Raw genomic sequence first — 27,289 nt, 5'->3', positions numbered from 1 at the left:
CTCCTCACTGTAATCGCCGCTCACACCACCACAACGGCGGAAAGGAGGAGAGTCACACAGCAGCAAGGATCCGCCAGCCCTCAGAATCAGCAAGCAGGTAGGGACAGCACCTCCGTCAGTTTCCCATCAGATTCATGTGAGCGCCTTTGTCCCTCGCATTTCCCCGGCTCAGGGTCCAGTCCCTCCGGATCTCAGCAGCTGTCCTGCTCCCCGCCGCAGCAAGGCGTCTGTAAGCAGAGCCTGCTTGAAAACAAGCGGTGTGCACCCGGCTCTCCTCCCTCCGTCGGCTCACTGAAAGGCTGGACCACCTCCTGCTCCCAGGGCAGCCACCGCCTCTGCCTGATGCGTTGCCGCTGTAGGCTGCATGGGATCCTGGGGTTCCTCCCCGATAGCAAGGCCCCCAAGACGCAACAGACCTTGTCACCGGCTCTGAAGAGGGCTACGCGGTGAAGATGGCGACCTCCCCGGCGCTAAGAGTACTCTGGATGAGACAAGCCTCCCTTTGCCGCCGCCGCCGTGTAGCTGTTTCCTTTTCCTTACTCAGGGAAATTAATTCTTTTCCCTGACACTGGTTCACATTTTCATGATTTAAACAGCAGGGACTGTTAATTTCTTCATGTTCAAATGTTGAATTTAAAACATTAAGCTGTTTCTCTTTTCCGGGGTCTGAGTTAATTTGTTCCTCCATGCTCTCTATCTTCTTAAGCACTGCTGCTTCCTCACAGCAGGTTTGAAAAATCCCATCTTCAAATATACTCATTTTATCCTGGCTGCATATGTTGTAAATACCATTTCCCCCCACCTTTCAGTGCTTGGACTGTCTGGGGTAATTTCTGTAAAATAATCTGTGAATTCTGAGTTTCTGAAATAAACCCTGACATAATTACTCATTCTGCAGCTCTTTGAACCTTTTGAGTAGGGACCATATTAATTGGGACAGTCACAATTTTTCTAGGCATTGCCTGTGCATCTGCAGTTTGTAATATTTGGACTGAACCAGTCACATTTGAAGCAGTAACACCTGGAGATATCACTGTCAGTGCTGAATCAACAGATAGTGGGTCAATATCAACTGTCTGCACAGTTCTCTCAATCTGTGTTTCTCTCTGTTTAAAAGAAGCAGTAGCCACTGTAGTACTTACTGGTACACTATTTTCAGTATTTTTAATGGAAACCACATAAAGTGGCGGACACTCAGTTAACAATGCATCCATTATTCCATCCCCTGAATTATTATTTATTAGAAGCTTTTTGTCATCTTTAATTCCCCTCTCCTTTATCTGGTGCTTACCTTTTTATCCTCATGTGCTTTGTCTCTTGCTGCTTTTTCCCACATGCTTAAAGCCTCAAATTGTGCAGCTCTAGATGGTGTCTTTATTTCACATAACACATGCCTAAATTTGTAAATAATTTGCAATTCAAAGTACCATCTTTTGGAAACCTCAAAGGACCTTCTTTTTCAGTAATCTTGCACCATTGGTGAAACCACATACATGAATTTTGTCCCAAATCGGCAGACATAGAATGCATGGGTGTTCCTTCAGGAGCATCACCAATTAAAAATGAATTTTTCACTTTATCTCCCAACAGTTTCTTTAAACCTCCAAACATTATCGTTTCTGCAACACTTCAATGCAATTTGTTTTCTCCGATGCTGTCAGTTTCAGTCAGTTTAACTCCTACTACCGACCCTCCCAACTGCAATATTTTTCTGAGTTTTTCTTAATCAAAATTCTGTTAGTAACATAACACATTTGCTACTCTGTCTGTTCCACTAAACAAAAGATAGATTTATTTTCACTGCGAGTAACACATTCCGCTTACTCTTCTCAAAGTAAGAACTTCTGTTTACTCTTCAAACACTGCAAGTAAATGCCTTCCGCTTACCCTTCACTCAAGCTCGTAAGAACCTGCTACTCCTTCGGTGTTACCCTTTCTAGGTTATGAAAGACCAAAGTTTCACCAGCGAACTCTTTGCTATCAATCACTCTCACTTTTACACAGAAAATAGTCCCTACTTTAACACTGCCAGCCCTGCATAGCTTCTCAGTGTTATCCCAACAGACGAGTAACCTCACTGCAGTCTGGCTTCCATTTACCACCCGCTATTCCTTCCCGGGATTTCCAGGTATCACTGTACCTGTGTTTCCAGACAACATAAAATGCAACACTAACTTTTCATGTTAAGAACATATAATCAATAATCAAGAAATTCTGTCCTATGAAATGACCAATATAATCAATAAAACCATCAATTCAAAATGAGCAAAATTTCACCAACATTCAAAACTCTTACTATTTTCCAACACTTCAAAAAACAAAACATACCTTCTAGCACATGAACAACATTTCACAATCCTATTGATACTCACACCATTCCAGCAATCGCCTTCTTGCATTACCTTCCAGTACTGCTTTGCCAGTCTTGAGGCTCTGAGCACTGGAATCAGGACTTTCTTTTGAGAATCTGGACATTTATCTAACTTGGGCAATTATTTTCCAGCGCTATTTAGGCTTCAGACTAAACTATGCTCCTTTTGGTGATGATGTTAACCTTACCTCTACTACCAGAAACTGATCCAGCGGTAATTTCATGGTAATTTCTCAATGCAAAGCTCATTTACCTCTTGTTTACCGCTTTAAAGGTGATGGACCTTTGCCACCATGTATCACCTTCAGGAGACTTTACATAAAAATCAAAAATCAAAATGCAATTAATATGTAAGCCAATAAAGAGAGTTGTGAGTATTTTTAAAGGCATTCCATAAAGGAAGGGAATGAGGCATCACATTTCAGTCAGAATTCTTTAAAGAGTTCAGGAAAAATATAAATCAAGAGTGAGTTTTGCAAGGCTAATCAATAATTAATAACTGGCAAAAATCTCCTATAAAGAGAAATAAATGCATAAGACAAATAAATCTTTTCAAAACTAGTTAGTTAGTCAAAGCATAAACTTAGAGTTTTAGCATCTAAATCTAAACTTGTTCCATCAGCTGCTCTCTCTGCCCTGGTCTGCTCATCTGCCTCTCTGTGTCTCACACAGAGATGCTGCCCTCCCTTCACAAGACCACAGAGAAATGTGATCTGCCTTGCCAAAAATATTACGTGCAAGGCTAGCCTATGCCTCTCTGCCCCCTCCTCCCTCTGTCTCTCCTCGGACGCAATCTCTTCCCAGGCTGCACCCACGACGTTCACGTACCTAACCCATATGATGTCTGATCTCTGCTTCTTCTCCTCTTCCCCTAAGACTGACACGCCCCCTAAGGGTCATTATTTATACTCTAATTCTTGGCTGAGTATACTAATAATGTTGCAGTTTCAGTAGAAACTTGCACTGTGATTGGTTAGCATAGGTAACATGAGGGTCTCACCATTTTGTTCTCATTGCAAATCCGACTCATACCGGTTTTAACAAAGGAAGCGTTAAGGCTTAATACAGTCATATGTTTCACCATCAATAATTATGCAAAAATTGCAACATTTAATAGAAAAAATGTATCAATCTATTTCCTTCTCGCTTTCACATCGCACGCAGGGATGACACTCTCCCACAAACACTGGTACATTGGAACAATGACAGGAGTGTACAGTTCACTGTGGCCTTGACCCATGTGTCTTCACTTGAGGCACTTGGCAGTTCATGCAGCTGGCATAATCTTCTGCGCATGCGTTTCTCATTCAGCACACTGCTAACAATTCTCAGCCATGCTGGATTCTTAGGCATCCATTTTATTTTGGGTCCAAATACAAAACAAACACAAAAGAATATTAATTTATGAAATAAAACCCATTATGTTTACCTCCCCCATACTAGTACCCTGTATTAGTTATTACCTAGCAAAAGCTATTAGTTTAAAGCAGCTTTTCTATTTTTCATGCACACCATGCAAAATTTGCAATGCACAACATAGCATGAACATGCACCAATGCAAATTTTCAAAGCGCAAAAAATTAATACATACTCATAGCAACATGCTCTAATCAATCAATCAATCAATCAATGACTTTATTTCGATAAAAACATATCATAAAAGCTTTACAGTTAAAAAGATTTTGAATTCATTTAGCTAAAAATCCAAGCTCTAATGTTTTAAATAGCTTTTCGTGCAAAATGCGTTTGCCCTACATCTATTGTTGGTGCATGGTTGATTAATTAATACACTATAAGAAAGATGTGTTATGAACTGAATATGTATTGTCTAAATATGCAACAAAACCAAAGTCTCTTGAGAGGGGAACAGGGAGTGTAGATCTTATCTTCAAAGCTAAAGAGGAAACTGCAATCCTGAGTTTTCTAAACTGCAAAAACACATGTTAATTCAGCACAATTATGTGCTACTTTAAAAGTAAAAAAAAAAAACATTCTCTAAATTAAATGTACATTATATAGTGAGGTTAAATCTAAAAGAAACACATGTTTACCATCCTTGTTTTATCAATTGAGCATGGTTTTAAATGAAAGCCTTTCAGACTGAAAGCAATTTGACCAGGCCTCATTTCATGTCTTTCACTTTGCATGCACCAAAAGTGCCACTTTTAAAATGCATTTGACTAGGCCTCATTTCATGCTTCATGTGCCATGTGTATTCACTTGCACCAAAATCTGCGTGCCATTTTAAATGCAGTCTGTCTGAAACACAAAACAGAGCGATGCTTAATCTTGAAGAAATCTGGCTCTATCAATATCGAAACTGAAGATTACAGCCAAACCTCCCCTATTCTTAGTTTCAGCTTGGAGGAAGTTAATAATGCAATAAATGCAAGTAAATGGGTTTAAAGCCTCTGGCCTAGATGCATTCGCAGTGGATTTGTGTAAGGCCAATATTGCTTTATGGGGGCCCCTCTGGCGTTAGTACTGAGGACATGCTGTAAAACTGTTTTTTAAAAACAGGGGCAGAATCAACAATTGACCCGATCTACAAAAAGGGAGCTCATCAAAACCCTGCCTGTTATAGACAGATCTCCCTCCTTGATTCCTTAGTGAGGATGGCAGGTCTAATTATTCCAAACAGATTAAAAGACTGTGCAGAAACACACAATATTTTGTCAGATCTGCAATATGGTTTCCACATCTGGATTGGGACAATTGAGCAGGCTCTTAATTTAAGTATGTTAATCATAAGGTATGCCAATATCAAGTAGGGGAACATCTATTTAGCCTTTGTTGATCTGTCTTCGGGCTTTTGATTGTGTTATACAAGCCAAATCATGGTAAATAATGAGAGATTTGGGGTTGCCGCTTTAAATACTAGAAAGAAAATTCCACATATTCTTGCTTAGCACTGGGACAAAGTGTGTACATTTGCAAGTGATTAGTGATGCATGACTTATGTTTTTAGTAAATGTGTTATTTATTGTACTTTTATGATTGTATCACAAAATCAAATAAAGTTATAAATGAAATGAAATGAATGTTGAGGGGTAAAGCTCCAGAAACAATTGGCCTATTGACCTATGCTGGCATGCTTGCATTCCACCTCACTGATATATATGCAGTTGCTCTTGAGCAGGAACTGTTCTGGCCACCACTAGAGAAGTCCAGATAGTGTCCATCTGAAATCGTTGCCGGAATACACTGGATGTTATCTCATTTAGGCCACAATACATGTTTAATTAGAACTATAACATTCTGAGTAAAGTCTTGGCAGGTTCCCTACCATGCCCAACATCTGAAACTGGTCCATAGTGACCAAAATGGTTTCATTCCAAAACGCACCACATCTCTCAGCAATAGGAGACTATTCAGGTTTCTGGAGGAAACTTATAAGGATCAGTTTCAGGAGGCCATGGTGCTGTTGATAGATCTAGATAACGCGCTGTACACACTCCATCGAAGCTACCTGTGGGCTGTTATGTGTCGCATTAATATGGGAGAGTAGTGGAACAAACTGATCACTCTCTCATATGCCAATCTTGGCAAGGGTTCAAAAGGCTAGATATATATAGAGAATTTTCAGCATAGGATTTTTTCTCTATCCTATGCTTTTTGCTCTGGCTGTAAAATCATTACTGATATTATGAGGGTGTAAAGAGGGTGAGGGAGGCATTCTGCTGTGAGAATGTGTGCAAGTTACCTCACTGTATGCTGACTACTTACCTTTTTACTTGAGGGACAATAATTTGGGGATGGATCTCATTAAAAGCAGTCCCAAAGAATGCAGGAGGATGGTGGGCCTTAAAATGCATTGAGCCAAAACATATGCATTCCTGGTGTCTCTGAGCATGACACAGGCACTGGCCATGATAGATTGCTGGGGGATAATTTGGGAGCCTCATGTGTTCCAATACCTGGGATACACAGTTTACCATAGTGAGGACGATTCTAGATAGATAAGAGAACCTGGACAATGCATTAAGGTCATTTAGAGGAAACCTGGAATTTTGACATACAATTAAACTAACAACAATGGTCAGAACAGCATAGTCCAAAATGGCAATGCTATCAAGAGTGTTGTATTTGTTTGCTAATATCCTGATCTGGACTTGTCTGAGTTGGTTTAAAGAAGTGAACATTATTGGAAAGATGAGGTTCAGGAAATCATCAAAAAGAGTTGTTAATACAGCACATACAAATGACCCCTGATCAGGCAAGATCCTCAGCAACTGTGTCCTCCCAAGCTTCGAGGAATCATGATAAAGATTCCAGGAGTGGAAGCACATGAGCTATGCTCATCAATGCCATCACTGAGGGAACACTCATAAAATAACGTTAGGATATAACAAACTTGTTACTCAAAGAATGAATATGGGACAGTATTAGATAGAAAGTGTGTGGTATTTTGAAGTACAACTCTGGAAATAGGTTGGATCAAGGTTGTGAGTTTATTCACAGTAAAAGATCCCATCCAACAGGAAAAGGCTAAAGCACCAACTGACACTCAGCCTTCAGTAATGCCAAGCTCTTACATCACGGCTACTATGACATGTTTACCTTCCAATGTGACATATGAAGAAGGGAGGATACAATGCTAACAAGGAGTTTCTATTATATTAATGGTACTAAGGAATACCACACACCTCCCTTCCTAGACCAACTATGTACAAAACAATACAAATTGTGTAAGAACAGAAACAAAATTAAGCATAATCATCAAGATAACCAGAACGTTTGACCGTCCTGGAGGATCATCTAACGTTTCCCGCACTGTTAGTGTTTTTATCTATTTTCAACAAAGAATGGTCACAGTTATCAAATTTGCCTCTTACAACAACAACTCTGTTAAGATTCCAAATGCGATGGCCTTGTGCCTTAACAGCATTGCAGAAAACGTTGATGACCATTAAAGGTTTCATGAACTTAGGGAGGATACAATGCTAACAAGTAGTTTCTATTATAGTAATGGTACTAAGGAATACCACAGAGTGTTGCTCAGAATACTCTACTATCTAACCAGGGAACTGGTTGTGCAAGCCCTGATTATGAGTTATACTGCCTGGCTGCAATGCTGCAGTGGACACTAGGCGAACCAAATATGATTCCGCAAAGAGACCTACACCTCTTAGAACAAATCTGCAATGTTGAAGTAGATTAGTGAAGAAAATCACACAACCTTGCCACTGACTGGACTATAAACTGGGGCTGTTGAAAGTCGATCCTGGAGGGCCAGATCCATCTTAAAAGTCTTGCATGGATCCGGCTCTCCAGAAAAAAAGACTTTAGAGAACCCTGCTGTAAACTATCAGGGGAGTATTCTTTACATCCCACAGATTGGGTGATTGGGCAGATGCTGGGAAACTCACTGTGGGTAATTATTATGAGGCTTGGGGTAATTATGAGCCTGGTTTTACTGCCTAAGGAAGAAGGCCAACCATAGACTTAGTTATTGACCTATGGAGGGGTGGTGCAATCCATATGACAGACTTTTTGAGACAAGCGCCACAGCGTATCGGATACGAAGTGAATGTCGATTGATTTCTTGGATATAGGATTGCACTCATTGCTCACTATGAACCTCCAGATCAATGCTGTATCCTCAGCCTGCTTCAACATCCTCGGCATACTCCGAAAAACATTAAAATGTATCCCCTCAGAATCCATAAAAACAGTCACATACGCCCTCATCACCAGCAGACTGGACTGTGGCAAACCCCTCTATGCTGGAATCAACAAACAACTCCTTGTCAAGCTCCCGACCGTCCAGAACTCTGCAATCAGACTAATCCTTGATGTCCCCAGGCACAACCACATCACCCAACACCTCATCAATCTCCACTGGCTCCCCATTGAAAGAAGAATAACCTTCAAGCTCCTCATGCACGCATACAAGCCCCTTCACAACATCGGACCAGCATACCTTAACAACCGTCTCTCCTTCCACACCAACCAAGAGAACCCTCCGATCAGCTGACCTCTCCCTGGCCACTGTCCCACGCATCTACAGGACCAGCGCGGGTGGATGGTCCTTCTCCATCCTCGCAGCCAAGACCTGGAACCACCTACGCCAAAGCCCTACACTGTTCCAGTTCAGGAAGGACCTCAAGCCCTGGCTCTTCAGATGACCCCCAAAATAGCTGCCCCCATCCACAGAGCCTTGGGGCCCTAACAGATGAGTAGCTGCGCTTTCCAACCCCCTGATTGATCAATCAAAGACATAATAGGTAAGAAACCTAGTGGTGTCAATGGAAATCATGTCTCCCTGTACTCCCATAGGTGTCCAATTTTTAAAAATGTCTGGGTTTAGTAGGTTTCTCTGGGTGGTGGTCATGTCTGTGCTCAAATACAGTAGCTATTACCAGGACCAAAAAAATTAGATGTTTCCACCATGTGTTTTGTGACCTGTCGTGCTGTAGACACTAGACCCAAGCGCACAAGTGGGTACAATTTTGTATCAAGGGAATTTTGGGAACACAAATTCGTAGACCTTTTGTTTTATCTCTTGAATTTCTTTACACTGTTTGCTTCCAAATGTAATAATGTAAACCAGTGTACACACTAGAACTAATTTTGTAAAATGCAGTCTGAATTACATGATAGTATGGGTACCCCCAGATTCAGAGCACTGTAAATAACACTCTAGAGCATATTTCACAAATTTCTGGGTTTATCTTCTACCCATTTTTCAATAATTACCGTCTATAATATGAATTTAATGCATGCTTGGTACCGGGTGGAATATTGTTATAAATTTCAGCTCAGTTGTTGGCTGCTGGTCTTGCCGATTTTAGTCAAGCAACAAACTCTTCCTATATCTGGAAGTATAATAGTCTAACTGGCCTAATGATATATTACTTCTGTAAATAGACCATCAAGGTGAAGGCAACTGATTACATAGGAAAGCGTTGTAAACAATTGACATTTCTTCCTACTTATGTTCATTTTTAATTTCTTTATTGCAGCGGTTAGTTTCTTAGGAAAACCATAGGTGATATACATGAATGATTCCTAGCTAAATTTGAAATTCTATATCCTTTTCAGAAATATATAGCTTTGCAGGTTTGTCCATGGGTTCACCCCTGTTTCCACCAAAAATTGCAAGTAGGTAGAAACCACCAAAACAGGAAGGGAGGGGGAAGGTTAACCCCTTGTCTGCTTCGGACGGCCCCTGGCCATCCGACTTCATGGAGGGCATGTGCAGAGGACAGCCAGGGGCCATCCGAAGTCCGCCCACTCAAAAAAACTCCCACACAGTGAGAAAATTCGGACAGCACGGAACGGGTTAAGGATTAAGGTTAAAAAAAAAATACACAGCAATCTCAATTACTTATGTATTATTGATTTTATATCTGCTTCATTCTTCCTTGGTAGCAATCATGGTAATGGTCTTCAGGTAACTGCAGTTCTTGCCATTCATATGAAAATAGGATTTGCCAAATCTCTGACGATCCATCTATCATGCGTGTTTCGCACTGAGCTCAGATGTACTTGCATATTTAAAAGAACGTTGTTTTGTGGCAGCACATCGTATCTTTCTTGCCATCATTACTATATTGGATTACCTTCAGGCACAACATTTACACACATAAAACTCAATTATGCAAGAAAGGGAAAAATATTTTGAGATAAGACTGACAACATAGGGATAAACAATTATCAGTCTTAAATATGACATAACAGTAACTGATAATCAGGAGATAAGCCAATGATCATGAAGGGCATTCAACAAAGTGCAGAAAGGTTTTGAGAAGCCACTAATTTTTAGGACATACCAATTAATTTCATGCAGTGCCTATATGTATTCTCCTCTCCATACAGAGGAGCTGTAATTCATACAGCCTCCAAACTGATTATTTAAAGGTTTTTTGTACATTTAACAGGAGTTACAAAAAGGCATTTTCCTTCAGATACCTGCAGTGGTACCATATTTTTGGGGTATTTTTTTTGTAAAAACTTAAAACACTTTTGCTTCATGTCCAAGATAAACTGAGACAACTGGTGGGAGTCATTGGTCATGCAGGCAACACAGTCCTTTATTGATTAGCTTGGAAGTGTTCTGTTTTTTTCATATCAGTGTTTACAGAAAGTGTTAGCACCCTGCTCCCATCAACAACTTTGTGCCCTTATAGCATCAAAGTCGTTCTACCTGCTCACTGCATTCAGAGGAATAGTGGCTCTCCAATTGTCAGAGGCATAGCTTGGTCAGTAAGATTGAGGGGAGATGGCCCCGGGCGAGGTGAGCTTCAGATTTCCCAATAATCACACTGGCATATCTTGTAAACATACTTTATCTGAGAATCAGTGCCTAAGGGGGCTTAAGAGGCAGTGGAAAGGGTCGTTAGTGGTACTTAAAACATTTTTTGTAAAATAACCAACATTTTTAATAACTTCTAAACAGAGAGAAGAGAGTGTGTGTGTGTGTTAGTCTGTGTTTATGCATATGAAAATCCTAGGGGAAATTCAACAGACACCTCACCATACCCAACTGAAAGCACCTGTTCCCAACTGCTTACTACATAACTGTTGGAAATTGGGCTATTAGTTTGTGGCCATCACAAGTAATAGATCTACAATTGTCCTCAGTGGGAACCAAACAGCTGATTGTAGCACTTGACTCTCACAGGGAAGCAAAGTGGAGGAGTCCAAGGACTACTCAATGGAGGTGGTGTGGGCTAGTAATCATCAATCACTGGCACACAGTAATAACACTCAATAAATGATTGTCCAGTCGATACTTTTTCTTCAAAAAAAGGAGAAGTACATTAGTTACACGCATACTACTGAATACTATGCAGTAATTTACAAATATACATTGGCAGATGGAACATACCATAGATGACATTGTGTAATTACTGGTGAGCCCCTAGAGAGGTCTCCCAAAACAAATCAATTGAGTTTAGACGTTTTCGCACATCACTTTTGCATGCATGAGTCATTGTCATCATAATGCTTAATCAATAAAACATGTGCAATCATTGTGATATCCCAACAAAACACTTATCAGAAATAAACCTTATTTTTGTGTATTTGCTTCTTATATCAGGAATCAAACTGTAATGATAGAAACAGCCCCTAGAGGACCTCAAATTGATAAAACATACAGGCAACCTCTAGAGTGAGTAATCAAATAAACAATGCAGTCATACATGTTTATTCCTTCCAGGCCTTCTAAGGTGTTTTTTCCCCTTGTCAGGGCCTCATTTTTGGTCCAGATACATCAATCATCACCTTCCACAAAGCTCTTTTTACTTTTAAGTCATTGGTAACAAACTTGACAAAAAATGCACCAGCTGGCCCATTGGCCTTTTCCCCGTGAAGGGAAAGGTTCACGTTAGTCAAATACATTACAGGAAAAAATTACATGTACTTTACCTGTCTTCATCTGCCTTCTCCTCTCTCCTGAAGGCGGTGTGTGGGCTGAGTGAACTTTCTTGAAGGAGAACAAGTTGCATTTCTCATCCTTCTCGAGATTCTTGGTTATGGTCATGAGGAGGATTTTCCTGGATTCTTCCCTGAAGTGTTGCGTAAGACCTATTTGGGTTTCCTCCAGTTCGTTATCCACATCCCATCCCCTGAGCTCGAGTTTGTACAGTTGCTGCAGCTTGCTCTGCAGCTTTCCAAACAACCTCTTCTTTTTCCATGCAGCAGCTCTGTTTGCATCCTGAAAAAAGCTCTGGAACATGTCCTTAACTCCTTCCCACCACTCACTAGAGGAGTGAAAGAGGTCCCTCATGTCCCACCACTCTACACACGCAAATCTGAGGTTCACCCCTTAATCCTCGTTCACAGCAACTAGCCGTTCAGCTACCACAATCCTGGGCCAGCAAGGAACTTCACTGTAAGTTCCCCCTCAAGACTGACTGCTCTGTGGTCAGAGAAGTGGACAGCGACCATGAAACTTTGCCTAGGCTTTATCGTTGGGAAAGTGAATAGGAAGTTTATCCGTGAATGCTCGGATCTGTCCGGCCTACTCTAGGAAACATTACTGGCATTCGGCCCCATGCTGCTTTGCAAATGCCTTATTTCAAAAGGTGGACACTGTTGGTAATGTTGGCCAGTCTCTCTCTGATATACTCGTCTCGATGTCTCAGCGCGGGGACACACCGTTAGGTATAACCATGCGCTCTATAAATTAATAAATAAAAATAAAATATAACGCACAGTCCATTTGCAATATGATTACCATACATGAGGTACCGACAATGAGACTCACCCACAGTAAATATTCCAAAAATCAGGTGATCAGAAAAGCAAAAAATCCGGGCATACTACAGAGACAGAACCCAGTGCAAAAACAACACATAAGCAGGGATACGGGCTGTCCTGTCCCTTGCCTCCATCAGTTCTCACTGTTGGAGCATTGGTGTTTAAGGGAAAGGCAGAGAATCAGCCTTCAAGTAGGGATGCCAAAAATCTCATGGAATGAAGGCTGGATTGATCACTCTATAGTGCCAAAGGGGTCAGAAAACAACAGACACTTCCAAGGCATGAATGTATCTGTGTTAATGTAGATGAATAAATGCATTATCATGCTGTTTCACTGTGTTGTTGTGGTATGTGTGGTAGTGGTAAATGTCCTTAAATGTGTTTAAATTCACTTTAGAGGTGGGCGTTTTGCTGCATGTGTGGTAAAGGTTATTTTTTTGTGTCGTTCGTGGTTATTCAGAATTGAGGAGGATGAGGTGGTAATTCTCATGGACGGACGGGTCTTTAATGTATTTAGATTGGAGCCACTGGAGCAGTAACTGAATGAAAGCTCTGCTGTCAGCAGCTGGTAGAAGTGGAAGGATTTCTTCAATTTCATTCAATGCTGGTGGGAGGATTTCTTCCGGCATGCATGAAAATGGTACTGCCAGTGGTTTGAATTAACGCTTTGAATTACTGAGAGTTGTTTCAGCAAAAACAAGAAGGCACAGATTTACAAATAAATCATTCAACACAGCACAGCAAGTAAAGTTGCTGCACTGCATTGCGTAAACAGGAGAGAGTATAACAGCACCATGTCGAATAAAATGTGGCGCTGTTCTGCTCTTTCCCTGCGCAGACGCCCTTTTGCCTGCTACGGACCAACGCACACACCCTTGCACCATTGTGCAAGGGTGTCTGTGTTGTGGTCAGAATAATTTTTGTACAGGAAGGAGTGCCATCCTGTCAAAAGTTATGCTTTAAGGCATTTTCCTCTCTGTATGCGTGCTGTAGAATGCAGAGCACATGCAAAGAGGCAAAAACGAGGAGAAATGAAAACATTTCTCCTCATTGTGCCCACCTCAGAGAATGTAGGATTTTGGCACAAATCCCTGTCTTCAATTATTTGTAGATCCGGATTTGCATCAAAACCCATAGATTGCTGCATAGTAATCAGTGCTTAATTTGTGAAAAAATAAGTACCAGGGCCCTTGTCAGGAGGCCGCTGCATTTCACACCTTCCAGCACTGCCAATGAGAATACCCACACAACTACTAACCATCACAGTGCTACAAATGAGGCAATTCAGACTGTCAGAGGCCCCCAAACCTCATAGAATTGTATGGGCAACACTCATTAGTTATTTTCAATTATTTAACAACTGTTGTCCTACTCATCTCTAAATTAAACAACCAGCTGCCGGCTGTCCCAAATGCCGGTGTTGACAATGAAGTACCGGGGCTGAGCCCCGGAAAGCACAGGTTCAAATTATGCACTGAATAGAAGGCCCAGGCACTACCCATGGAATGTCCCCTTTGTTGGACTGAAAATGCGTCCAGCTGACTCCTTCTAGCATTGTGCGAGTTAAGTTAGCATTTGTGGCACCATTTTGTATTCAGATTGCATTTTGTGCTATGATCGAAATGAAGCTTCTGTCTCATACTGTGTGCCTCAGCAGAAACCAGACTCAATTGTTTCTCTTTATTATTCAAGGTTGAGCTTTTCTGCACTAATGAATAGATCATTTTGTTTTGCATGCCTTTCCTTGTAGGTAGCCCTCAGAGAGACGGGCATGGGCTGAGTAATCTTGAAGCTAAGATAGTGTGTTCGAGATCTCAGGATGGTAGCTCATCCTTCTGTACCTCCTTTGTTCATCAGTGTCCAGGCTGGAAAATTCCAGTCTGGGCAGGGCTTTGCGGTGTTGGGAAAGTATATCTGAATTTGCCGTGTGGACAGGGGTCGGTCCCTCGGCAGCTATCTAAAGAGGCTGGTCAGACCGAACTCCGCTCGAGAGCATACTAATAAATAACTTTGGTTTGTATTGTCTACTGTCTGACCGACTCTTCATTTGTATGGAAGGCTGAAAGGTGGTCGCGAGTGACCCGGGTGGCCCTAATCGGGTAACTTCGGGGACATGTGGGGAGAACGGGGCCACATCAGGTCAGAAGGGCGGACCTGTGATCCCTGCATGAGAGAGTCCGGTACTCGCAGCTGCCCTGTCTGTCTGACCCAGCGGTGCCTCAGCCAGCGGTATCCCGGCTGGGGTCCAGAACGGCGAAACCCTTGGATCTGACCGTTTGGTTAGAAGAGTCAGCAGTGGAGAATAACTTTGTTTGATCTGTGTGCGCCAGGTGAGTTTGCTGTGGTACTTTGTGGCTATGGCGCCATTTTGGTTTGTGTTTGGCATGGTCTCAGGACCGATTTGGATACAAGGTGTTTGTGAACATTTTTCCAGGCAATGTAACGAATTTGCTTTACGTTTGGAGATGCTTTGGGTTAGCCGGCTTTTGGTTTGTGGTACCACTTTAGTTTATCCCTTTGGTACGATCTGAGGATCGTTGTTTGGAAAAGTATTTGCAAATACTTTGCTAGACATATATGGTGAACATGTTTTCTTCAGAGAATGCCGGGTATAAGTTGACAGGGTTTTTGTGTGCTGTCGTTGTCATTCTGCTGATGCTCAACTAGAGGTGAGGCAGTGGTCCAATGATGTAGGACCCCAGATTAATTATGATATCAGGGATAATGTGTATGCTGCTGCTATGGCATCTGGTAAGGTTTTTGGTAATACCGCAACGCTAGTCGTGTATTGAGGTAGGTTGCCTAGAGAAGAGCCCGAAGACAGCATGTAGGAAGTTGTGGGTTCTTGGGGACAAGGTCGTTGAGCTGGCGGACAGGACAGGACAGAGCTCAGCATGCTGCCATCTCATAGGATTATTCGTATAGTAACAACATTGGTGATAACAGGGGTGGACAGTATTATCATGATGACTATGAAGATGGTTATCGTTTTGTGATTGATTTGCGTGCAATGAATGTAGCAGTGATTTCCCAGTTTACAGTGGTTACTGATGTTCAAGAATTTTGTGACTATGATTCCTTTTTATGCTGCTTTCTTGTCTGTCCCTGACTAGAAGAGCATGTTCTTCAGCATTCCTAGTCATCCTGCTAGTGGATATCTGCATGGGTTCACCTGGATTTTGGGGTTCACATGGGCCTACCCTGCTGGTAGAGGTTTTAGGTTTCACCATGCTTCTCCCGGCTACCCCGGTATCACTAATTCAACAGTGAAAGGTATTTCTTTGCGCTCCCCAAATATAACGCATTATCTCAGTATGTCGACATGTAGCTAAAGATGACTATAAAGTATCTCTTTCTAAATTTCAATACTGTCGGCAGGAGGTCACCTACTCAGGTCACCTACTGTCGAAGAAGGGTAAGGGACTGACCCTGCTGTGCATGATCCTGCTGTGCATGGAGTGCCTTGCTTGGCTCCTGTGCTTAGTTCACCTAATTAGCCTTTGTGCTTTGTGCAAAGATGTTTGTGATATAAGTACACAAAACAGCTGGTTATGCGCTCTCTGTTTTAATACAAGCCTTTAGAGGTAAGCAACGGCTGCGTGCCTATTTTTTCTGCTATGATTAATACTGCCGTGTAAGCCCTACCGAGCTGTCTAAGAGCGGTTGTGCCCTTGGCTGTGGCTGTTTTGATAACGCAATCGGTTGGCCTGGTATTCTGATACTGATCTCACAGCCATGGTACTCCATGCTGTGGATACATTTTTTGAATAAGATAAAGACACAGAACCTTACCCGTGTGCGTCTAACTGCCTAAGAATTAGTTTGATTCACTAAAAACATATGGTTGACAGATGTGCCACTCTGAATTTAGCCATGTTACTGCCCCTCCCTTCTGAGAAGAGACTAAAGGACGGGTAGACTTGATTGATATTCTCTTATCTCACGCCCCAAGGGGAACAATATGTCGATGGCTACTGTTTTGAATTACCAGAGGGCACAACTACTGCTGCTTATGTTACTACAGTCGATCGGTCAGTCCAAGTAACAAACCCAACATCACCTTGATGCAAAGTAATGCAAAGTAATGAAAGACAGCGCATTGCACTGGGTTGCAGTATTTTGAGTTACAATCCAACGCAAATCACTATTTGGTTGAAATGTAAATCCCACCAGTAGACTTTGCATTGCGTCTTCATTACAAAACAAATGCAAACCCAATGCAAAATCATTGTAAATCTGGTCATCATTTAGATAATAGTTAAAAAATAATGCCAATCCTATTGGGTCACATTGAACCACCGAAGCGATTATGCAGTGTGTCCTGTGACCACACTGCACCAGACACCACAGAAGCGGATGCACAATGTACCACTTTGTAATTGCAGGGTAGACAACTGGATATAGACAGTAGTAAGTTTCCACTACTATTCAACTCAAAAATCTGTCTTTCGGCAGGGCCCTTTCTCGGTTTCTTCATGATTGTAGTTATTAGTACTCTCAAGCTACATTACCAGAGCATTCTGCCCTGATTTTGGCCTTCAATAAATATCTCACAAAAGCATCCATTAAAAATAAGAGAAAGTTGATCTGGGTCCATTAAAGAACCTTCGCATTAATGTGAACATCGTTCTTTTCCTGCAGGATAAACAGAACCCGTCCAGTGAATTTTCCATGAAGAACCTGGTGATGACCACACTGGACCTTTTTGCTGCAGGGACTGAAACAGTCAGCACAACCCTCAGATACGGCTTCTTGATTTTCCTGAAGAATCCAGAAGTAGTAGGTAAAATTACACACTCGAAGGCTTTAAACTGTAAATTCTTGTAACAAAGGTGTCAAACTGCAATTATGCCCAAAGCAGAATTTCCATGTAGCTGAGTTATGAATAAGCCGTTTTTCAGGGGTGAAATATGTTGTTTTATCAAAAATCTAATTTGTAGAATATAAAGTGACTTTCTGATTTGTAGACTGAGTTTTAGTTAATTAAACTTCAAGTCGCTTCACTGCCACCTATATTGCCTATAATAAATATATGGAGAGCGAGCAAGATATGGAGAGAGAATCATTTAAGAGTTATCTACCCATACCTTTTTTTGATGTATGTGGTCTTTCCAGTCTTTAAAGAATAATTATGAAGCATTTAGCCATTGTTTTTGTTTGAAGCTGGCTGGTTGACTTTGCTAATAATCGCTATTTTGTTTGTTAGCAAACTTGTGCTCTCAGCACATGTTTGGTGAGAAATCGCATGAGCTCCTATTTCACTTTGAGTTTTTCGAACAGAACAACAACAGTAATGAAAATTAACGCTTATGTTTTTTTAGCATGATGATTCGTTCATTTTTCTTATTATTTACAATATCTGCTCCCTCATAAGAATAAATAACCAAGAACTTTGGGTCAGATGAACAAACTGGTCGCAGAATGTTAGGCCAGATGTACTAAACATTGGTCGCAAAATACTGGTCGCAATTTGAAAATAGTATTTTGCGACCAGTGTGGTATTTTGTAAACCGACCTATGTAGTAATAGGTCGATTTGCAACATACCAAATTGTAGTGAGTCACAATTCAACCTACGTCATAAATATTAATGAGGTATCTCAATAATTGTTACATACTACGATTTGCTGCCATCACGGGAATGTTGGCCTGCTTGGGTCAGCAGTCCACCACATCTGTGAATGCTTTCAACTAAAGAAACATTTAATTTTATGCAGCCTGTTTTCCATGAATAAAAATGGGAGGCTTTTAAAAAAACAAAAAGTTTTGCAAACATATTTTTATACTAGACAGTGGTCAAGGGGACCACTACCAACTCCTAACAATTTTATTAAAAACCTTCACAAAGGGGTGGGGGGGGCGGGGTCGGCCACGCTGCAAGATATCCACTCGCAAAGCGCGCTCTGCCGTCCGAGAGCTAATCCTGCCATAATACGGACATTTGGAGGGTCGCTGTGTGTGGAGGGCGCCTTGGCTTTGCCTGTGGCGCACTGTACCCAATGGTCTGGTCGCCTTGACTGCGCCACGTTCCTGAAGGGACTTACAAGCCCCGCCATACTGCGGCCTGGTTCCCCAGCATAAAGCCTGAGCTGGAGTGGAGCCCCGACGCGGACTGCGGCAGCTGTAGCTGACTTGCCTTGCCGTCCGGTGGGCACTGTGGGGGAGTCGCAGCTGCGCTGACCCCTCCGGTGCATAATTGGTACTCACCTGCACTGAGGATTCATGGTGCTGACCCGGCTGGGCCGCGGATTCCTGCGGCGAGAACATTGCTGGAGCCCCTTGGCGGCGGCTCACTCTGTGGTGGCCCGTGGGGCTCATACTGGTGCTGCCGGTGAGTGCTGGATTGGAGCTGTGTGGCGCCGGGGCGTGGAGATTGCATCGCCTTCCAAGCGCGCTCCTTGTGCTGATCTGGAGGTCCGCCGGGGTCTTCCGGCAGAGCGTAGAGAGGAATTGGGTACTTAAGGCCGCACCGCCATCTTTGAAACAGGGAAATCGAGACCGGAGATCGGAAGCGACATGGGCCCGTCGACGGGTACAGCTGAGGCTCTGAGGGCTGAGGAAGGTAAAATAGTGACGCCCTTTTGCCTGCGGTCCTAAGCAACATAGGCGAGTACCCTGTTGGCGCCCCGCATAAATTGTTTATTCCACTACCGGCTTTGAACGCATGTGGATGCACTGTTGGTCGCCTATGTGTTCTGCCTGGAATTCCAGTGGAGCTGGGGACTGTATTTGTGCGGACTGCCGCGGGTCCCCCCTCTGCTGCTGATCTGATTGTCCATTGAGGGTAGCTTGCGGTGAGGTGGAGGTCCTGGAGTGTGCAGGCAGCGCCCCCCCCCCCATCTGCTTCATACTCAGACAAGCCGGTGCCCGGTAACTGAATGAACCACAGGTCAGAGATGGTTGTGACTGAATCCCCAGGTGCAGAGTGGTGACAACACAGATTAATTGCTTGCTCTGGTGCACAATCTCATCTGCGGTTGGGGGCGGAAGATCAAAGCAGTGGTGTGTATTGCGACAGCTTAATCTAATGTACTGCTGTGTGCCCAAAGAGCAGGCATACGGGAATTGTGGGCCTAGATCACAATATCTAATTTGTGTTGTAACCTTGGGTTCGGCTGGGGACTCTGTGTGTGCTGTGACGCCTGGACTCTGGGTATCTCCTCTCATCCACATTACGCATGGTTTGGTGACTACTGTATGGAACAACAGCGGTAATGAGTCTACCGGTGTGCTGTGCATGTGCAGTGTCGCAGTAGTCAATTTACAGTGTTAGCAACATACAGAGTGGACCGTCTATCATGGGTAAACAGGATGATAAGCAGCCTAAGCTGAACTTTGAAGGAACTTTGAAGGCAGAACAATCACCAGGCTCACTGATTCGGATCCGGAGGCAGTCCCTGAACGCCTTCCCGAGTCACAGACAGAGGATCATGGTGAGGATTTAAGCACCCTGATGCTCGAGATGCGGTCCAGCCTCTGAACAATTGATACTAAACTTGACGCACTGACCACCCAGCTAGACACAGTAAAAAAACAGGTGGGGACACATGAAACGCAGCTAGATGTGCTCAAAAATCGCCACTCAGACTTCAATGAGTTTCAGGTTGAAACCAAGGAGCAACTGTTACAGATGGACAGAGTGTTGGGTCTGATCAGGACGAAAAACGAGGACCTGGAAGCGAGGTCGCGCTGTAATGACCTGATAATTACCGGGATTCCAGAGAGGACGGCCATCTCCAAGATGAAGGTATACATCACCGACCTGCTGTGGGAACTCTTTGATCCTAATCTGTCCACTGTGTTTACGGTTGAGCGGGCAAAGCGGGCCTTGGGCCCAAAACCTCTGATTGGGGCTTCACCCAGGCCCATCCTAGCTAGAATTTTGAACTACCAGCACCGCGACCTTGGCCTTCATCTTGCTTGTGAGAAAGGGTCCATAACAGTCAAAGGGAATAATATCTCCTTTTACTCCGATTTCACGGCTGCTGTGCAGGTGGCACACCGGGAGTTCCTGTCTGCAAAACGGATCCTACTTTAGGCCCAAAACCCTTATTCTCTGTTGTATCCTGCAAAGCTCAAGGTTACGCACGAGGGCTCGACGCATTTCTTCTCAGATGCAAAGTCTGCATTGAAATTTGCAAAACATGTTGGGGGGAAGAAGAACAAGAAAGACTTCCACGATGGGAACACACCCATGGACAGGCTGAGTGAGATTAACTGTATTTTGTACCGTTGTTTTGCCTATGAATCTGTATGGTTTAGTTTAACTTGGGGTTCCTAGGGTCTATATTGCTAGGAGTCCACACTCCACGGACCTACTTTCCCTTTTATTTTTTTGCTCTCATCTCCCAGTTTGTAGCAGGGGCGTACTGGCATCTTGCATTATCGTTCATAGATAAGCCTGACCCTCTACAGAGTTCTTGGCCACCCTGCTATACGTAGGGGAGTATGCCGACGGTACTGCGCCCCCCCAGGGAGAGCTCCTAATAGTTGTCTTATTCTGCATCGGGAATCTCCCGATTGTTGCCCTGCTAGGAAGGGTGTATTTGTTCTAGCTGTAAATCTTTCTGGGGAAGGGTATTACACAATGGAATCGGGGCGTTGGAGTGGGTGGCAGGGGGCCGGGGGGGTGTTCTACGTTATATTTTTAGCCAGTTTATTGCTACAGTTTCAACTATTACCAATCTGTATTATTGCCATCTGCTGTTTATGGGTTCCACACCAAGCAGAGTTTTAAATTTCAGAATTTCAGTCAGGGTTGAAATGTCAAGTTTAAATTTGTTAACATGGAACAATCGTGGTCTAAACGACCATAGGAAGGCAAGATTAGTCCACTCCTACTTAGTACGTCAACATATTGACGTGTGTCTATTACAAAAGACACACTCGAACACAACACCATCCATCAGGCTGAAACATAGAAGGTGGGAACACATATACTCATCCATCTACTCCAACTACTCCTGGGGTGCGGCTGTGTTAATTAGACAGGGACTCGAATTGAAGAAAAGGGAGACACAAGTAGACCCAGAGGGTAGATTCATTTTGCTGCTGGGTGTGTTGGGCGGAATCCAGGTGGCAATAATTGCAGTTTATGGTCCTAATGTGGATTTCCCTTGTTTCCTTCAGAACATATGGGCTAAGGTTAGAGCAACAGATTGTGACACTATTATCTGGGGGGGATATTTTAATGCAATTCTCAATGATGTACACGACAGAAAGGGCCTGTCTTGCTCACCGCACCCCTCCGTTAAGTGCTGCCCTCAATGCTATTATTTCAGATGGCGATCTGATTGACATCTGGTGTCAACAACACCCATTGTTAAGAGAAGGTACATGCATTTCTGATCCCCACAGGGCCTGGTCCAGGCTGGACTATCAGCTGGTGTCTCGGGATGTCGCGACATGGACCAGTGAAGTCTCCCATCTCCTGAGGTAATTGTCTGACCACGCCCTTCCCCTCCTGCATCTGCAACTTCCCAACTCCATCCCTAAAATGTTGAGATGGCGGCTCCCGCCTAACGCTCTTTTGGATGAGGTCTTCAAAGAAGTGGTTAGTGACGATATCAATGAATATTTTGAAATCAATAAGGGCTCCGTCACCACTCAAGCTTCCTTATGGGAGGCGTTTAAAATTGTGATCAGGGGTAGATTTATGGCACGTAAGGCTGGAGTATTAAAAGCTATTCGGGGTACGCTAGCCAAACTTGAGAGACAGATTAAGGAGCTTGAAACCAAATTCTACACCACAGATGACCACACGGTGATAGCCAAACTGAAAGAGAAACTGTTGAAGTTTGAGGAGGAGGCTCAAAGGGAGGTAGGGTTTTTAGGTAAACATGCGCAAGCCAGAAGATATGGGGAGGGGGACTGACCTGGAAGAACTCTGGCATCGATGCTGCGTGCCCCACTATCAACAGCCTATATTAGTGAAATTAAGGGTGACAACCCAACCGGGATTAGAGGCCCGCAGGAAATCCTAAATGAGTTCTCACAATTTTACACTACGCTCTATACCTCAGCTCAGGGCGAGGATCATGAGGGCCTTGGGCCCTTTTTAGATTTATTGGAGCTGCTATGGCTGAGCAAAAGGCAACGGGAGTATCTGGATGTTCCTTTTGATGTGGAGGATGTCACCCAGGTAATTAGAGTTTACCGCTTGAGAAGACCCCGGGCTCTGACGGCTTAACCATGGCCTTATATAAAATTTATGCTGAGGAACCTGCTCCTCATCTGGTGGCGATGTATGAGGAGGCCCAGACCTCCGGTATTTTGCCACCGACATTGCGAGAGGCCATTATTATTACTTTGCTGTAGCCAGGGAAGCCCGAAAATGAACTAGACTCTTACAGGCCTCTCTCATGGATAAATGTCGACGTTAACATTTTGGCTAAATTGGTCGCCATTCGTCTACAGCCTTTGTTCCCCATCAGGTTTTATCCCTGGGCACTCCACATCCCATAATCTTAGGTCCTTTTTTACGGTGGTTCACTATTTACATCCTTACTCGCAAGCAATAGCATTATTTCTTGACGCAACTAAAGCATTTGACATGCTTGAGTGGTCCTATTTATTTGCGATTCTGGAGAGGATGGGGTTCAGTTCTCTGTTTCTCAGCCTGGTGAGATTACTATAACCTAGGTCTTCTGCAAGGATCCATGTGAATGGTATGCTGTCGGAACCGTTCGCAATAACACGCGGTACGAGGCAAGGGTGCCCACTGTCCCCTCTGCTCTTTGCGATCGCAATGGAATCATTGGCAGCACACACAAGGCAGCATCATACGGATTGGAGGCTGGGCTTTAGCACCAGGGCCCTCCTCATCTCATTATATGTGGATGACGTGCCGTTATATATAAAGGACAGGATGACAAACATGGCTTCAATTCTTCGGGAATTGATTAAATTCGGAGGACTATCGGGTGTCTCTATAAATTGGGCTAAATCTACCATATTCCCTCTGAAGGATGCTACTGCCCCCTTCCAAACTGAATTCCCACTTACATGGGCAGCTGGGCCGGTAAAATATCTAGGTGTATGGCTAAGTAGAAACATGCAGGACATTTGGGATATGAACTACGGACGCACAGTTTCGTGGCTGGAGGAAAAGGTTTCGGCATGGGCCAGGCTCCTTCTGTCACTGGCCGGAAGAATTGCAGTAGCAAAGATGGTAGTTTTGCCATAGCTGTTGTACCTATTTGTAAATATCCCGATACCCCTGACTCAAGCCTTCTTTAAATCTTTACGTTCTCTGCTCATTTCCATGGTGAGGGCAGGTCGCCAACAAGGATTTCGTGGGAGCTTTTGACCCTCCCCTTACACCAGGGTGGTCTGGGAGACCCTGATCTACAACTGTATGCACTAAATACTCAGGCTCAAATTCTGCATTACTGGTTACACCCAACCCCTTTCAAACCACACAAGTCTGTAGAGCTGGATGTGGTGAAACCGGTCCCCCTCCAGGTAGCGTTATATCAGGCCTACAAAAGACCCCGGGATGGCATAGACACCGTGGAAACCATGAGGTGGGTGTGGGACAAACTGAGGGAAACAGCAAAATTGAAAATTCTATATGCTCCATCAATCCACCTGGCATTTAACCCCATGCTACCCACAATGGGTGAGAGCGCAAGCAGGACACTGGCACAGAAGATGGGTTTGGTTACGTTTGTATACTTGTACCCGGAGGAACTTTTTAGGCCCCCCCTGTGTCTATGGAGGAGCGGGCAGTATCATGCTCCGAACTATTCTTATATTATAAACAAGGGGGTACCTGTAGGTCCCTACACGATACATTCCCCAGCCAGCCACCCACTCAACTGGCTCTAGAAAATATATTAACGTCTGACTCTCCTCAATGATTAATTACACATATTTACAATAACATGCAAAACACGGCACAAAAATTGCAACCTAAGGCCATGCAAGCTACGAATGAAGAATTACAAACCCCACTGACAGAAGAACAATGGTCTTACTGCTGTGCCCAGCTTACGGCCCTATCACCTAATTTTAAATTGCGTTGAATACATTATAAATATTTGCACAGATTCTACAGGACCCCCACTCAACTACACCGCATGGGGATTAAGGAAGACGACAGATGCTGGAGATGTGGAGCGGCCCAGACTTCATTTTTGCACAGGGCTTTTGATTGTCCACGGTTGTCCTTCTATTGGACAGCCATATTCATTACAGTACATGATATTGTTGGCACGACAGAAGACCCGGACCCCCTACTGGGTTTGTTGGGGTACGTTAAAGATACGCCAGTTGCATTTTACAAACTACATGCTATGCTCCTACTGTTTGCTAAACACTGTATAGCCATGCATTGGGGAAGGAGGGGGGCACCAACCTTGAAAGACTGGGTTCAATATGTCACATTTGGTCATACGCAATTATCCACAATTTGGGAATGGATGACGTCAGCATCCAGGCCTAGGGACATATGGAGTCCTTTTGTGGAGTGGGCACGCACTTGCCAGGAGGAGGGGGGGGGGCCTTCAGGAGCTCCTGGGGATTCACAGGCGGGTTGTTGACAGCCTTGCGGTGCTAGAAATTTTGGTTAGAGATGATTAATATACACTAGATATGCCTTCATAGTAGTAGTACTGACGGGCCAGGGGCGTATTGGGGATCGATGGGTGCAATGCACTCTTTATTGAAATCTAGAATACTGATGGTGAATAGTGTTCCTTGTGCTTTCAAAGTATGTGTATTCTTTTACTCTGTACGAGTGGCCCTGAGTATTTGATTTGTGTATAGGTCTTATAAAAATACACAAATGGACAGATACTGATAGACTATAAGCAACTGGCTTGTTGTTTGTAATGTTTGTTGTTAATCAAGATGCCAATAAAGAAATAAAAAGTAAAAAGAAACCTTCACAAAGGGGTTGGGGTCCCCTAGGGGCCCCTTCCCATTTGTGAATGGACTACCACTACGTTTATGTACTCAGTAAAATAATGCTTTGCAACCAGATTTCGGTCGCAAAACATTAATATATCCCTTTCCACATTGTTATTTGAAAGGGAGACTCTAGACACGCCCTTTCCAAATACTGATTTCGTATGTAGCTGCAAACTCAAATTATGATTTGTTAACATGTTACCGAATCGCAATTTGTTTTTGGTACATACCAAAAGGCCATTTTGTGGTCACCAACAGTATGATTTTCTGACCGCAAAAAGCCTTAGCACATCTGGCCACTGTTCGCAAACAACAATCAGTATTTTTATAGCAAGAAAACATTTTTACAAACAAATCCATGCACTAAAATTCTAAAGTTTATTGGGTCATGTTCAGACCTGCCTCATTATTATTTGTTAGATAGGTCACAAATTGGAACTTGCTGTGATTACAGGCCATCACAGAGATAAAGCCTACTGGGGTCAGTGGACCACCCCGTTTAAATAAAGGAAACTATTTTTCAATTGCAACCCATTTTCCTTAAAGAAAAAGTACTATGTTTAAAAAGTAAAAGTTTTTTCCTTGTTTGAGAGTTGGCCATGGTCCCATGGGCAACTCTCGATTCCCGACAAGCTTTTTTTAAATTTACAAATAAGAAGGGGACCCTCTTACCTTTTCAAATGGGTTAACACCTCCTGTGAAGTATCAGTACCGTTTAACTTTTTTCTGACTGGATTTCAGTCTCAAAACATTGATACATAACACACAGATTCAGTATTTGGAAGATATACCCAAAACACACTCCTTCCAGACACTGAATCAGTATCCATTTCCAAGCCCATTTTAGGAAGCAGACAAAATGGCAGTAATACATCTGAAAAACGATGTTTACAGTTGCAAATGCTGAATTGGAGAGTTTTCGACCATAAAAATGCTTATTATAGCTGCCCCTTGAATTGTAAAACTGAGTGAACGTATTTTCTAAAATCCAAATTCCTTGGGAGTGTTAAAAACGAGTAATGCATCATCAGCAAATTGTACAGACACACTGTGATGTCCTTCTCCTGTCCCAAGAGTTCTGGGTTCTATAGAACATAGAACCTAGAACTCAGCTTGTACCTGTTGGTCAGTTACCCTTATGGAGCTGATGGATGGGGTGTTATGAATAAACCTCTACTGAAACCTAAACGCGTGTTCCTGTGGAGTTACTTAGAACATTACACTGGCGACGATTGCGGAGAAAAAAAAGAAGAAATAACATAATAAACACCTCAACATCAAGCAGGGATGATTTTGTGACAAGGATTAGTCGCATTTTAAAGTGGGAAAAACACGGAAGTTTGTAGGAGAAGAAAGTGATCTGTCAGACTGTTAAGGTACTGTAAATGTCATTTTATTAACGGCGTGTGTTTTGAGGAAGAAAGGAAGCAGCCTCATAAAAGCATCACGTTGAATGTATTTGATTGAAGGAAAGCGCGCTTTACTTGACAGTGCGAGGAAGATTAAATCAACGGGAAAATATTGTGAAAGGTGCTGAGTGGTATAAGAGTTAAACTTTACTAAAAGCAGGCAAGTTCGTTTCCCCTCCAGCGGCAGTTAAAAAAAAGAGAAGAATAATCACACTTCTCCTGCGGCTGACTCATGGTTTAATGGATGTTGAGAGGGGATCGGCTGCGAAGTCTGTTTATTATCTTAGCCTTGTCATTACACTCTGCTGAAATACAGTCAAGCTTGGTTCCCCTCCAGCGGCGGTTTGAAAAAAAAGAAGAGAAGATTAATTACGCTTCTCCTGCGGCTG

The 27,289-nt window shown here is 43.2% G+C and overlaps 1 protein-coding gene across 2 annotated transcripts in view; it reads left to right on the top strand.

Moving 5' to 3' along the window:
• LOC146798112 (cytochrome P450 2G1-like) overlaps positions 1 to 27,289 on the top strand; it is a 1,220,160-nt gene that overhangs the window by 524,350 nt on the left and 668,521 nt on the right. For both annotated transcript variants that reach the window (XM_085625336.1, XM_085625335.1), the window contains exon 6: positions 17,222 to 17,363. In XM_085625336.1, coding sequence (XP_085481462.1) covers positions 17,222 to 17,363 — 142 coding nt within the window. The remainder of the gene's footprint in view (positions 1 to 17,221; positions 17,364 to 27,289) is intronic.

Source organism: Triturus cristatus, chromosome 9 (genome assembly GCF_964204655.1).
Source record: "Triturus cristatus chromosome 9, aTriCri1.1, whole genome shotgun sequence".
NCBI lineage: Eukaryota > Metazoa > Chordata > Amphibia > Caudata > Salamandridae > Triturus > Triturus cristatus.
Note: the sequence above shows the minus strand (reverse complement) of the source record. Positions and strands in the feature narration are given on the sequence as shown.